At 41.7% G+C, this 16,116-nt stretch overlaps 1 protein-coding gene across 21 annotated transcripts in view; it reads left to right on the plus strand.

The window, feature by feature from the left end:
* The window catches only part of MUC13 (mucin 13, cell surface associated), a 772,367-nt gene that overhangs the window by 479,366 nt on the left and 276,885 nt on the right, over positions 1-16,116 (plus strand). For all 21 annotated transcript variants that reach the window (XM_085647277.1, XM_085647282.1, XM_085647279.1 and 18 more), the window contains one exon: positions 13,147-13,304. In XM_085647277.1, the coding sequence (XP_085503403.1) occupies positions 13,147-13,304 (158 nt within the window). The remainder of the gene's footprint in view (positions 1-13,146; positions 13,305-16,116) is intronic.

Consider the following 16,116-nt stretch of genomic DNA (forward strand, 5'->3'; position numbering starts at 1 on the left):
AGGGGGACGCCCTGAACATCCTCCTTCATGAGTTTGATTTGATATCTCTCTTGTCATTAGGTGACTCTTGTAGTAAGGCAGCCATTCCCTCCTTTAAAGGAAGAGGGTGTGGTACAATTATTGACTTTATGATAATTTCATCATTCTTGAAATCTTCATTTCGGGGTTTCTTTATACAAGAAAGTGCTTACAGTGACCATAACCCATTGTGTGTTGAATTGTGGAATCCATTAATGTTATGTAAAAGGGGTATTGCGGAAAAGGGGTTATTAAGACCGACAGATGGTAAACAAAGGCTTAAATGGACACAGATCTCTCCAGATGCTATTCATAAATCGGTTATGGAACATTGTGCCAGTGAACTGGCCACATGTACCTCGCCGCATACTTCACCAGGGGGGAACATTAGTGCTTTTAATACCATTTCCTCCAGAGTCAGTGATCTCTTAAGTGCCCCGGAACGCAGAACAGCCTCTCCAACTCCTAGGTGGTTTGATTCTTCATGCTCAAAGGCGGCAAGATCCTTACGAGAAGCTCTTGACAGGAGTCCTAGAAATCAGACCCTGGTCAGGGCTTGCCATTAGGATTGTAAGGTGAAACTGGCCAAGCGCAGGTCTATTCTGAAGGAGGAGGCCTGGAGGGAGTCGATCGAGGCTTGCACCCTGTAGAATAGCTCCAACTTTTGGAGCATTATTAATAGTCCGTTCCTTGAGAGTGTTGAAGGAAGCACTATATGCGCACACATCACGGAGGATGACTGGGTGTCTCATTTTAAAGTAATGTTTGAGAGTCCCCCCGAGTTGATTTGTGAGTCCGGTCAGGAGGTAGTTTTTACTACATTGACCTTTGGGCTGGGGGAGATAGGGGTAGGCATTGCAGGGCTGACAAGCAACAAAGCGCCGGGCCCTGATGGTATTCCTCCAAACTTTTTTAAATCTGACCCCTCGTTTTGGACACCGGTTCTCACTGCCGTAATTAATGCGGCAGCCAGGACTGATTGTCCTGAGTCTTGGGCCACCTCGACTATTGTGGCAGTTTTTTAAAAGGGGGATCGTAACAACACACATTGTTATAGACCAATATCGCTGTTAGATTCGGTTTTTTAAGGTGGTGAGTTGTGTGCTTCTAGATAGACTGACCGGATGGGCAGAGGAACACAATATCTTATCAAACGTTCAATACGGGTTCCGCCCAGGCCGGTCTACTGTGTCCCAGTGTCTTAACCTCACCCTGATTCTTAGCAAGTACACGGTTGCACGCCCTGGTACCATCTACTTAGCTTTCATGGACTTCTATTCCGCGTTTGAACGCGTCAACAGGTCCAAACTGTGGCAGTCCATGAAAGATATAGGGGTAGATGGCAACATTGTTCACTTTTTAGAAGATCTCCATTGCGCAACCAAGGCTAACGTCAGGTTTTCACAAGATCTGCGTGTGTCTAGTGATTTCGATATTAAAAGAGGCGTTCGTCAATGGTGCATTATGGCCCCCTTCCTGTTTAATTTAATATATTAACGACCTAGACCAAGTTCTTTTGTCTACAGGGGTGGATTACCCGTATGTAGGCAGACGCGGACTCCCTGTATTACTTGAAGCCGACGATGCAGTCTTTATTTCTAGAACTGCGAGGGGGCTACAAACCCTACTTGATGCTTTTTCCACCTTTATGGCGGATCGGGATTTATCTATTAATGATTCTAAATCCTACGTCATGCAAGTGGGGATCCGCCCGAAAAAACTTTTTCAATTCACGGTTGGCCTGGCAAAGGTGCCGCAAACTGATGTATTCTCATATCTGGGGGTCTTTTTGGATATGTGTGGAAAGTGGGGCCCACTTAAACAAAGAAAGAAGGGGGATCTGATGCGGGTGAACGCTGCTATTTTTAACTTTGCATCCAAGTTAGGAAAGAGACCTATTGCAGCCTTGTTGAAGATTTATCAGGCATAGAGTGTTGCAACAGCCTCTTATGGAAACAAAATTTGGGGGCATGTCCCCTTAGAAAACATCCAGGTAGTCGAGAACAGTTTCCTTAAACGTCTATTGGGTGTTCCTTGTGGTACATCAAATATGATGGTACACGAGGAACTTGGGGTGCCTTTCTTAAATGATACACTGGCACTGCGTCCCATAACGTTTTGGTTAAAAACCTGGTTGAATAAGGACCTAACCTTGAGTCATATGAGTTTTAAAAAGTGTATGACCCTCGACCGGGCACTTGGCATCCCATGGCTCAAATACATTAAGGACAATTTTGAAAGGCTGGGCGGTAGTGAATTGTACACCAACCCTGACTCAATAACCAAACAGGATGTGGGGACAATAAGGGAGTCCTTTGGCAATCTTAGGAGATTGGAAAGAGAAGAGCTGGAACTGTGTAAACCCAGCGTACTCAAATTTATAATGTTAAAGACCACATTATCAATCGAGCCTTACCTCCTGGGACCTTTTAGTACTTATGAACGGTTTTTATTGTCAAGGTTCCGACTGGACCTTTTTCACCTCCTGGTCGCCGTCCCTAGGGGGAATAGCTGAGGGCAAGTATTACCACCCTGTGGCTGCGACGGAGAGTCTCCACAGGATCTGCTACACTTTGTTTTATTTTGTAGTTTTATGTGGTCCCTCTAAAGTTTTTTATCGTGCCCATTTTGAAAAGGATGGATTTTAAACAGGCTCGTCCAGCTCTCCCGTTTTTACAATCATTGAAGGATGAGTGTATCCCTTTTGTTCTTGGGTACCTGAAATCTGTGGCAAAATCCAGGGCCTGTCTTGATTGAATTTTAACTGTTGTCAGGGGCCAAGGTTGTTTTTAAGTTCCGTTATAGTTACGGGACGGTGCAATCATGTTGGTAGATAATTAACTTATTGCTTATGCTCAGTGATATATGAATTTTGTAGTTTTATCTCCTTCACTGATTTATTTTTGGGAACGTCGTGGAATGTGTTTTATCTGTGACAAGAAAAAAAGATGTGACTTTTATGTAATTAATATGTGAAGATAACCTTTATGGTTTTATATTTCTGAAATCGAATAAAGTTGAATTGAATTGAATTGATATTAACTGTGTATTATTCATGTTTGGATTGACCATCGCTAATGTAGGCCGGTGGTTAAAATGGCTAGCATTTGGGTGCCATCTTGCTTCATGACACAGGTGCATTTTTTCTAAGAGAAGTTGGAGCTCAAATTAACTAATACAATGTGCCTTTGCCTTTTTTCCCATGGAAGGATGTTTTCTTCTTTGTGATAACCATAGAATGCCCTAACTGGTTGCAACAGTACACCTGTAGAGTTCAGACTAAAGTATCACGTTTTGTTGCAGATAATTGTACGTTTGAAGGACAATTAGTTAAGCTGTCCTTTGGAAGATCCTGAGAAATGAATGAGCTCAAGACTATGGGCCATATGTAGGTAGCCTAATACCGGTCGGTAACGGCCGATTTTTGGTAAATATCACGTTAACGACCGGTATTTAGGCTTTTGCTATGTAGGGGGAACATTTGAATCTGTAAAATTACCGAATCGGTAATTTTACCGATTCGGTAAATACCGAATCCTGAAATGAGATGTAGGTGACACTCAAATGAGTGATGTGTAGGGAAAATAATTCGGTATTTAGCACCAAATATATGTTGGTGCTAAATACCGAATTCATTGCAAAAAGCAATATTTTGCTGGACTAACAGTGCCATGTGGCAGACATACATGCCCTTAGGGCATGTATGTGCGCCACATGTGCACACATGCAGGAATCAGGGGTGCAACAGGGTGTCAATGTGACACCCTGCCACCCTTGAATGTGCTCCCCCCATTACCGAATCGGTATTTACCGATTCGGTAATGAGGCATACCTTCCCATTGATTCCTATGGGCCTGGAGGCCCATAGGAATCAATGGGAAGGTATGCCTCATTACCGAATCGGTAAATACCGATTCGGTAATTACCGAATTTCTCCGAATCGGTAATATTTACCGAATGATTACCTACATACGAGTTACCACTTCTTAAATACCGAATCGGTAAAGTTTGGTATTTAAGAAGTGGTAACTTGTATGCTACCTACATATGGCCCTATATCTCCTTACTCTAACCTGGTTGGATCGTTTAGGGGAGCTATGTGTTGGTGTAGCAAATGTTCCAATTGTGTGATTTAAGCTAGTGCAGAGTAGGTTACCGTTCATATATGCTTTGTCCACTTTCAAAATGGCTTAGAGTAAAGTAGAGTACTCTCTATATGAAAGAATGTATGCTACTTAACTGTTCTTTGAGGCAGCTCTATGACAGTTCAGCCCCTTACTTATATGACTTTAATTGATGTGAACTTCATATTAACTAATGCATTCATGTATTGATTATTGATTAATACTAGTTTGATTATTTCTGCATCTGTAAATATTTTAACCTTTAAAACACCTATTTAGTCTGAAACTTGATCACTCTCTGTCTTCCTTGTGGAGCTTAATGTGCTTCACGTTATTTAAATGCATTGATGTATTGAACAGCGTCAGTTGCGAACTTCGATTACTCATATAGAGGCTTATGGGACTCAAATTGATGGAATCAGTGATAACATATTATGATAAAAGAGACAGAAGAATTAATCAGTACATGGACATACCCCACACTCCTGCTGAAGTGACTGCAAGTTAGAAGACAACAATCTAAGACCATGGCTAGAGGTTTGCCTTATACGGAAGTTATAAGGGTACCCATCAATTAGAATGCATACATTTCAATGATGTAAAATTCTCCTGATAGTGAAAAACCCTTAAAACCACTTTGAAAATCTTTGCCAGGCGCCAGGTTCTTAATCCTTTCCATTGGAAGTCATAATATGATGTTGTCGAGGAGAATTTTGTTCCATTCAAAATACTAAGGGGCTTATTTACAAGGCCCTTGCGCCACTTTTACATCACTTTTCCCATGTTAAAAATGACGCGAAAGGGGCGCAAGTGCCTTGTAAATCTGCCCCTAAGAATATTCAGGTTGCAGTATTTCACATTCTTAGGGGTCACACTGTGGAAAATTACAATGAAAATCTTATTTGTAAGATCCTGCCTGACATTCTGGATGCCTGTGGCTTGCACAAAAGATTACTTTTTAGTTGGAAGGATTGATGGAGCTGATCTGGATCCCACCACGGATGAGCCCAGTCTTTAGAAACAAGTCAGTTTGTTGATCATCATTGACAGAACATAGAGGGAAAGTGGACAAATTGTCCTTGAGAAGTCTATAAAGAAAAGCTTTGTGTTTGGTTTGAGGCCCTGCTCTTGCTCTAAGATAGAATGCTTGGAATGTGTATAAGGGCCATCAATATTGTAATGCTCGATGTAGTGAACATTAAGAAAGATATAAAAGACAACAAGATCAGCAAATCAAGCAAGATACTTATGAAGCTTTCAATATTGTGGTGGTCAGACCTTTTCCCCCTCAAATGTTAACAAGGAGAACTGATACCCCCTTGCGTTCTCAGAAGAGGTGGTACATGCTGACACATTTTCTTGGTGCTTACCAAGAATATCTTTTGTGGCCCTAAGATCTATTCTCTCCTAGTCTTCTGTAAGGTGTCTTCTGGTGGATTCCACATTTCTAAATGGAGTGAGAAACTGGAAGACAAACAATGCAGATGCAGTGTTTATAGTTCCAGGATTCTTTTATTCCACAAGAGCCATAGCATGGTGGCCAGAGAGGGTTTGTGAGAGGGCAAACACCTTGACCAAACAGAGAGAAAAAGGGACTCCTACTTTCAAATGAATAGTATAGTCTTAGTCTTAGTCTTTATTCGATCAACCAAGAGTAGATCATAAAAGATACACAAAAAGAGACCTTTAAAAATGAGAAAGATTAGATAAAAATGTTTAAATGCACATCTACGATAATATTCATAAGTGATGACATACAAAGAGATAAAAAGTCTAAAAATCAATACAAGAATAACAATATGTTATTCAAATAAACTTACAACCCCTAACAGCCACTAAAGAATAAATAATGTGCATTAGTTCAAAAATAGCATCATACGACAGAGCTTGCAATCTCTAATACAAATAGCTCTCTATACAATAAAAATTTAAAACATCATGCTCCTTCTTAGGGCTAAAATGCACTTCAGAAAACTGGGAACTAGGTAACATGTATCTCGATCGTACAATTGTAATAAGAAGACTAGGGCAGCCTTGCACTTAGAGAATTTATGTCTGCGCAACAATGGTAATAAAAACCTCCTTGTGAACAGCAAATAATATTGACAGAAGAAAACAAAATGCTGTAAAGTTTGGCTAGGATGCTTATCGCATGGGCAAGTACTAATAGTATCAGAAGAGTATTGGCCCAGTGAAAACCATATTAACCAACAAAAATAAACTAGCCTGAATCCAGCCAGTAGTGTTCTTGCTTTCACATTTTCTACATGTAAAAGATATGGGGCAATCGTAGGCACGGTCTGGATAATACAATTGTCCCTTACCGTGGGTTTGGCCACTTCCATTAGGTCCCTAGAGGCCTGTCTATGCTTAACAAAGCTTTCCTGAACCCAAATGTTATCCTTTTTCATGATGGCCCCCGGGTGCTCAAACAAGTGTACACAGCCATGGGCTGAAAAGCAATCCTTAATGTATTTTAGCCATGGAACGGCCAGGCCACGATCACAAGACAGGCACTCTCTAATGACGGCCTGTTTAAGTTCTGCTTCTTTTTTTGACCATAATGAGCACCAGAGAACCAAGGGGGCAGCATTAATGGTATCCTGCACATATTCCATGCCTAGCTCCTGGTGCAGGCGAAATGTGGGGTCGAGGGGAGACGCCCAATAACCGCCGACAAAATCTATTCTCCTCCAGCTGCATGACACCCACATCCTTGCATCCCCAATTCCCCATTCCATAGGGTAAGATTGGCACACATTTCCTATTGTATATCTCCACAATTGGGGCAATAGGCTTTTTACCAATGGACGTGGAAAGCAAAGGTAGTGCCTACAGCTCAAGTATATCTAGTAACCCTATGGCTAATGCAAATTGACGAGGAACACCTCTCATCAAAATCCGTACTCAGGTAAGAAAATGAGGTTACCCTATCCAATATCTTTTCATTCATGTTTAGGGTGAATGTTTGTTCAGGTTTGTCTCCAGGTCTAACCCTTGCATAAATCTGACATAACTGGAGATTAACAAATCAATAAGAAAGGGGACTAGGAGCGAATTGAAAAAGGTCCTGAACCAATGCTCCTGAAAGTCATATGTTATTCCAATGGATGGTTACAGTTCCTAAACAAAGACAAGATAGTAACAGCCAAAGGATAAGCTGTAGAGAGTAGGGGATGTCTCCAAAGACCAAGTGAGTGTGCAGAGTGAGGAGAGAGTACTCCTTGTTGTGGTACTTGGTGCCCTCACACACCCTTGCGGATGTTTAGCATTATCATTGGGCACAGTTGCTCCTCGTGGGGGTGGCGCTGCAGTCCCTCACGGGCCCTTAGTTAGGGGCTCTCTGGTGGAGTTCTTTTAGGAGTTGCCGCATTTGTGAGTGTGGGTGTGTGGGTAGAGCTGTGCTAGTGAGTGCAGGTAATAAAATTGAGACAGGGACCAAAAGTAATTTAATTGGGAGGTCCCTGGTTCAAACTAAAATATTGACGGGGATGGAGATGCACGATAGTGCTATTATGAGAGGGGAAACAGAACCAAATAAAGTCCCACTTCTCTCGACCCGTGTAGTGTATTAACAAAAGTGATGTAAAGAAAGTCAGGTCAACATGTTTCGCGCTTTTGATGGTCCCTATTGGATCCAGGAGCGCTTCGTCAGGACCAAAAGAAGAATATTAGAAGAACGGGTTCGGGAAAAGACAACCCGTCATAACTGGAGATTAAACTCTTAAGGCCATTAGCCGTCCTTGCCAAGAGAACCGCATCATCTGCGTATAAGAGGGAAGGTACAGCTTTTTGCTCGACATGGAGGACATCTGCCCCAACAGATGCCAGCACTCTTCCCAAGTTGTTTGTGTAGAGCAAAAAAAGAATCGGAGCAAGGACGCAGCCATGTTGTACCCCACGCTCGACTGTATAGGGTTCAATGCATTCGCCATTATTACCAAATCTTACAGAAGCGGTGAGATCATATTTAATTTAATAATTCCACAAGAGCCATAGCATGGTGACCAGAGAAGTGAACAGTTGAAATGTAAGCAACACGGATTAACACATCGAGCAAACACAATGACCTCACAGTAAAGACGGGTTTCAGCCAAATGTAAGCTTAGATAAACACTTAAGTCTTACAAGATCCACGCTCAATGGGTTTATTGTGCATTATGGTACATTGTAAAGTCTAGAATTTTTAAAGTGGAAGTGTCGGTTTTTTTACATGGCAAAGTCTATAGATATGAGCACCAATCCCTGAAATGTTTTTTCAGTTTAAGAATAATTTCTAAAGTGTTATTTTTATGTAAAGGCGTGATTCAGATTGCTTTCTTTCTTAAATTATTTCAAGCTTACATATTTAAAGATGTGTTCCAGAATCAATGGCAGTCCGAGTTATTCTACTGTTTATGAATATCCAGTAGATTCACAAAAAACCTATCTCTGAAATCGTTTTGGAGGAAAAACATAGGGGCAGATCTACAAGGAAGTGCCGCAGCGTGGCAACGCAAGCCCTTTGGCTGCGCCACGCTGCGGCACTTCCGAAGCACAGGAATGCGGCATATTTACAATACTATGTTGAATTCCTGTGCTCTCCCCTGCGCTGGCGCACAAACTGCAGCCATGCGCAGGCACCCTTGCACCATGGTGCAAGGATTCCTGCGTCATGGGGAGATTGTTTTTGTGCAGGAAGGTGCCCCTACAGGCATTTTCCTCTTTCAATGCGTGCTGTAGAATGCAGCATGCTTTGAAAGAGGAACAAACAAGGAGAAATGAAAACATTTCTCCTTGTTGCGCCTCACTACGCCCCCCCAGGGTGAGGCGTCATTGACATGCAGTTCCAGATTTACGATTCCTTGTAAATCTGGAAATGTGTCTCGTTCCATGGGTGTTGCTGTGGGTGTTCACACGCAACACCCATGGAACGAGACACATTTCCAGATTTACAAGGAATCGTAAATCTGGAACTGCATGGAATCTGGAACTGCATGGAATGCCCCTTCCACGCAAAGTGCTGTGTGTGCAGAGGCCATGTTTACAAGATGAGGAAAAGTCACTCAGGGTGGCTTTTCCTCTCCTTGTAGATATGGAGAAGTGAAATGCGCCTCCAGTACATCTTAAAAAATGATGTACTGGTGGCGCAGGGGGCTTGTAAATCTGCCGCTTAGAATCCTTTTTTTGTGATGTTTCTGTTCTACTAATGATTTCCATTTTCTTTGTCTTTTGGGCAACAATTATTGTAAAAAATGTGTTTCTTCATTTATCTGTGTAGTGCCTTAAAGATTCCATTACAGTTTTAAAGGAACTCTAGGCAGAAATCACCCTTATTCTTGCCAAACTATCAAATTAAATGGCAACTGTTCAAGACTTTCATCATTTGGTGTGCATCATTATTATATCTTTTCCAGTGGTGGCTGCTTCCTTTAGAAAGTGGTGGGGCGCAAACATTACTTTCAGCCCCTTAAAATTAAAAACAAACTTTACCCGAAGTTCCTCCTACCTCGCTCTACTTGCTGGACAAAAGCACCGAGGCAATCCAAGCACTACTCTCTTGCTGCTTTCAATGCTAAATAGCATAAGGGCAGTGCTAGGATGGGCTGGAGCAGGCAAACACAGTGCGCCATTGGACACCTACTGGGGTGTGCTTCTGCTTCTCAGCTGCCTTTCAGCTGTTGATTGCAGAAGCCTGAACTGCGCATGTCAGGCTGGCCACAGTGAAAACACAGGCCTGTCCGACATGCGCAGTTCAGTTAACATAGCCTGAACAGCTACTGTGATGCCGGGAAAGAGAGCTCCGTCATGGCGCCAGCCCCTGTACAAGTGAGAGTGGAACGTGTGAGAGGGGATAATGTGTACAGTTTGTTTGTGTAGTGGGTCGCAAAGGGTGGGCCAGGCGGTCAATGCCCGCATGCTCCTATGGACGAACTGCCCCAGATCTTTTCACTGCAATTAGCCAAATTTAAAATTCCCTAAAAGCCTGAGAGGTTCTTATTTAGACTCCAAATATATAAACAGTCCCAAGAATCTCCCCATTTCGTGAAATATTGTTATGCATGTGTTGTTTGTGCATGGCCTCGCTAGCAGCATGTTTGCAAAAATGTGATTGCAAGTGGAAAGCTCAGAATGAAACTCAGTACACCAATGTAAGATACATAGATTGACTTTACCAGCATTGATTGTTTTATTAAATTCTTATTGTTTCAAAAAAGTTTGGGTATGTATGATTTGCAGTTTATATTCTTACACCTTACTGTTTTTAAGCTAAAACCCATGTTTCTTCAGGGGAAAAACATTACAAAATCCAGAAATCTCCAGGATCTAGATCCTCTCCTGGAAGGATACAAGCTTCCAGGTGAACATCTGGTGAACATCTGTTTGTAATTTGTGGTAGTCTTCTTACTGGCAACAAACCATTTACGCCACTTTTACTGGCTGGATAGTTGGGTGCATTTCAGAGTCTTGTGGCATCGGAGGAGTTTAGGTTTCTCACAGTCGGAGACCATATGCTCGACCCCCAGAGCAAAGCCACTATCTGCTGAGAAGGTAGGAGCTTTTTTATCTAAGTATTCCTTAAGAAATCAGTGCAATTGAAACATTGTATTCCCTATAGTAACCCTCTTTTTAATACCAGGTTTTGTATCAGCAGTATTCAAAGTGACATCAAGCATGTGCACTGGCACTGGCCTCTGGCACCCCAAAATGGTGTGCACTGCAACCTTCTGTGATTGCCTCATTGCTTCAAGATTGATATAATTGGTAGTACTTTGAGTCCTCTTAGCATACTTTTTCCCTCTTTGAAGTTAAATGCTCTATTTAAAGGAAGAGCAATTGGGGCCCAACTCACAAAGCATTTTTATCTGTAAGCGTATATTTACTGCTCAGAATGGTTACATTTATACCTCTAAGCGATTAAGAGAAGTAGAAATGGAATACTGTGGATCAAGGACCCTCCCCACACTCAACAATGAGAACAAATAGCATATTACACATTGCACATCTGCCTATGTATTAAGGGGCATATTTACAAAGAAGTGCTGAAAAACAGCACGGCAAGAAAAGTTGCTGGACTGCTTTGCTTCACCTGCCAAAAGCAGATCTGTGCCAAATCTTGGAATGGTGCAGTTAGGTTCTTTCCATGCATTGGCAGACCTAGAGTTGTCTAGCGTCAATGCAGACACCATTGCACCATAGTGCAAGGGTATTTGCATTGTATTCAGGATATTTTTTGTGCTGCACAAAAGCTATCCTTTAAGACTATTTCCTCTTTGAGTGTGTGCTGTGTCATTTAGTCTTACTTTTAACATTCTTCATCCCGCAAAAGCAGCCATAAAACCAACCACAAGATGACCCTAGACTCCAGGTAAAGAGCATAGAGCTCCAGCTAGTAGTGCTTCAAAAATATGATAAGCTCTCCTGGAATCATAGATTTAACCCGTTCGCTGCTTCTTTCGGCCAACGGCCGTCGCGAGCACTACCTGACTAGTGCTGCGCACGTCCGTTGGCCGACGCAGCCCCGCCCACTCTTTAAAACCGCCGCAACGCGGTAAAGGGGTTAATGGCCCAGAAAATATACAGTTTTTTTATTGTTGCTAGGGGGGCTGCTGCACTCACTGCAGCCCCTTCAACATTATAAAATGCTTGCTGGTGCCCCTGCCCATTTTTTGGAGCACCACTAGGATATAACAAATGAGTAAAAAGCCCATGCAGCGAATTATGGGGACCAGAGCAGTCAATGATAAACAAAGGGCTCCTGACGCTCATTTATCATTCTTTTCCTTTTTTTTCCTTCTTTGGGTATCCCATTGCCCACCCAGGACACACCACATCATTTTTTATGTTGAGCGCTGCAGAGTAAGCCCCTCAGCCCCATCGGCTCCTCTGTCGGTACCCATTCCAGGTGCGGCGGGAGCTGCATTCCTCCCACCCAGCAGGATCAGCTTTTCTTCCTGCTCCTGCTTGGCGGGAGCAATTCTGTGTTTCCCTGCCTGCAGAAGCACGGCCAAGGAGAAACATGTGACCCCCCATCAGGAAGGAGCGGCTTTCTGGGACCACCAGGTGGGAAGACATAAGACTTCCCTGCCCGTGCTCTCAAAAGCTAGCAAACAGAATTACACCAAATCACAAAGTATACGTTTTCTGGCGCCAGATCTTGTGTTCTGCCAAGTTTGGTTTAATTTATTTCAGTTGTTTTGGCTGTAGCTGTGTCTAATTTTCCTATGACTCGTTTGACGGATCACACTAAAACTTTTCAGAAAGCAGTTGAGGTGGACAAACCTTTTTCAAAACGTTTTATGAAGTTTCGTCAAACAGTCGCACAGTTATTAGCAAACCAAAAAATGCTTTTCCTATAGAAATGTCATCCTAACTATAACTATCCAGTGGCGACAGCAACTGGGTAATATATGTGTGTAATATATATGTTTGTATATAAGTGTGTGTGTTTGTATATATACAGATCATCAAGACACATGGTTATAGTACACTGTTTATTGTATAGTCATGATCTGGGTAGTTTTATTCAGCTGCTTGCACATGAAATTACACAGTATTTTATTCAATGTGAAACAGTTGAGTAATTTCTAATTAGTAATGCTCTGTTTGTTAAATTAAAAGCACTTTCTTTTTTGTATTGGTGGCACCTTTCAATTTGAAAGGTAAACAACTATTTTTTCACAGCAGAAGAAAACTCTTGCCTTCTAAACGTATAATTGACCCAATTTTTTATATATTTGGGCGAGGGGCTTGGAAGTGGGTTTAGGTGCACTTATGTAGGAAAATATATATTTAAGGTAGACGTTTTAGAAATGTATATTTCAAGTAGATGTTACATAAGTGTTTTATATGTTTTCATATGCTACTTTATTCAGCTGTATTTTATAGTTTAACACATGATGTTCTATGTTATTCTAAATAATTATGTATGGGTCCAAAGGACACATGTAGAAAATAAGTTTTTATACTTTGAGAATGATTAAATCCATGCTTCTATTTTTAATAGTTGTGAACTGTATTTCAGATATTTTTCAAACAGCAAACGTGTCTGGAAAGCTGCACCTGGTACTGTGATAGAAGTAATTAATATATTCACAAGCAGTTCCATCATCACACCGCAAGAAGTGATTGATACTATAGTAACAGCTGCAGGAACAAATGAATTATTTTCCAATGCTACAGGTAAGAAAAAGGTTTACAATAACATAGTTATACAATCATGTGGAATTAAAATAAAGGTTTTTTCTATTTCATCCCATCGTTCTTCCTTGAATTTGCTGAGAAATTGTTTGATTATAATTATGTATTCAGGGAAAAATCTAAAATAAACAAAATGTCCTTCATATTTTCAAATGTTGGCATGCTACAAGTTTTAAAAGGCGACCTGCGGGTTAGCACTAGTCTTGAGTTAAACAGTAGTCAAAAACGAATGCAACAGAATAAGCAGTTTTGATGTAATGTGCTCGTGGGTCAAGTTTTGTTGTAATTGTATTTATATAGTGCTCAATAACCCTGATGAGATGTTGAACCGCTTTATGACGAGTAGCACGCTACTCCGGAACCCAAGGTTAGTGATTAAACCAGTGACATTGTTGGTTATTGGGATTAGGCATGTGTTCTGAAGACAGAAAAACATAAATGCACTCCAGTGTCTTTGTGATAGATTAAAATGAATACCAGTTAGATGTGCTCATTAATGGGCTCTATGAGGTTTCAGGCATTTGGTTGGTAAGATAGGTAGGCTGGTGGACCTTAGATATTTTTAGTTTTCTGGGGAAAGTATTTTTTTAAAGGAGGGATTTTAATCTATGACATGAGGTGTAAGCCAAATGCAGAATTGCAATATGACAAGTAAAGGCAGACAGGCAAGAGAATAAAGCGGCTACACTTAGAAACAGAAGGCATGCAAAGGATGAAAGGCAAGGGGAAGGTTAGTCTGAAGAAAGAAAGGAGGGGATTATTTGGCAGTAAGTCAAAGTCAATTTTTCCTGCAGGGTTTTACAAGTATCGAGGGGGCAAGGCTTTCTGGGATAGCCAGCAATCTGGAAATGTAAGCTGTACAAAAAAACAACGTAATATAGAGTACTCCATGTCCTAAGACAGCTTGAGCATGAGAGACCAAGTGTACAGATCATTTAAACATTAGGAACCCAAGCGTGCGGTATGCCAAGTCTAGGCAGATTTTTCAAACATAGACTGGAGTATCCGAACCTTGGTATTGGGTCTGTATGCTGCATATGGGAAGTGGTGCAGAAAAAGAAAGTTTGATTTAATGATCTTTCCTCACTATTGTTTATTAAAGATTGTTTCACTAACTCACTAAAAAGAAGTTATTTGACACTGGCTGAGAGCATCTCACAATGTGTGGTCTAATTTATACCTTGTTTGTAGCCTAATCCCATTCTAAATTGTTTCTTTGGTACAGCAGGGCAACCACAGGTATGAAAGGTACCTAGTGCTAACATCCATGTATATGTTGTGTGTGTTTATGTATGACCCTGTGTGTTACATGCATTATCTGTGTTCATGAAGCAAAGTAAGGGAGGTCTGTGGAATCCATTTTGGAAGCCCCATGTCTGTTCATGTGCAAACAATGGGGGTGTGGTTGTTTTCCCAGACAGTGGAAGTGTATTGCTAACATTCCTAAAGTATGAGAGAGGAGACCTAGACAGTGAAGTGGTGACAGATGAGACAGTCCTCAGGACCACTTGGTTGTTGCTGCTGCTGACTGTGCCTGCTTCCTGTCTGTTAGGGAGTATGTAAGGATGTGACGCCATCCATGTACTGACTAGTTAGAGAGAATGTGCACATGCCTGGCCCTTGCATGTCTGGTGATTCTGTGTGTGCCTGAGGCCACTGGAGGTCAGATTGGGCCAGTGCTGGATTCGTGTATCTTGTGAGAGAGTGAATGAAGCTGGTTCTTGGTTTTGTTATTTTGGATCTCTGGGCAGAGGAGCTTTCTTTGACAGTTAGAGTTTGCTGTCAGTTTTTATTGCTCTAGTTTACTGAAGAATATAAATATTCATGTCCGTACAAGGGTAGAGAGCATTCAGATGCTAGATTCTGCTGTTGTGTCTAGATTCACCTGACAGGTTTTTCCAGTGACAGAGGTGCCCTGTGGACGGGTCTAGTAGGTGCTTTCACCACTCCGAAGAGAGAGATAATGTTAATTTGTTTACTTTACATTTGATATAAAGGATTCCGACACCCAGTGTTCAGTGGGCTCTGTTTCTGTCTTCTGGAAGCATTACAGCATCTTGGATGCTGCAATGTGGTCATTATTTGCCCTCTATTTTGGCCACAATGACATGGGCCACCCGCTCATGTCAGAGGAGCCCACATGTTGAACCCTCTAAATGACTCCTGTGGTCTTTGTTCTCTCAGCACGACCTGCAGAGCTGTTTTCTTTCCTATTATATCCTTGGGTCTCCCAGAAGACCATCTCCAGAAATCTTGCAATTGCTTGAATTATACTGTGTTAATTTCTTGTAGATGAACTGAAGTGCGCAGGAGATAATTAGCAGGGCCTCGGTGTGTCCAGAATTGTTTTTGTTTTTCAGAGTCAGGTTGACAATAGCGCCATCAAGAGATTAGCTGCTGGTGTGAAAGAGTTTCTTTGATTCAGAGTATTTTTGGGGGGAGCTGGACATAGACACGAGTCTGGATGTGGCACTAGCAGGTGGAGAACAAGACTGGATTATATTCATTATTGCTTATCGATCACTTACAAGCTCTTGCTTCCTTTTCCAGGAATTGTAAGACCACTTCTCCATTTATCATGCATGCTGAAATTGTGTGATGAATTATTTGCCTAAACACTGAAAATGGTTTGCACGGCCCTGTGTGGACCACAAAACAGTGCATGGAGGTCGCACAGTTGCCTTAACCGGCCGCCTAGTAGTCAATCAGAATGATTTCAACACAAGGACGGATACTGTTTGAATGAAGTGTGACCAATCAGAATTGCTAAAAAATACAAACTGTGCATTTCTGA

This window comes from Triturus cristatus, chromosome 3_2 (assembly GCF_964204655.1).
Source record: "Triturus cristatus chromosome 3_2, aTriCri1.1, whole genome shotgun sequence".
NCBI lineage: Eukaryota > Metazoa > Chordata > Amphibia > Caudata > Salamandridae > Triturus > Triturus cristatus.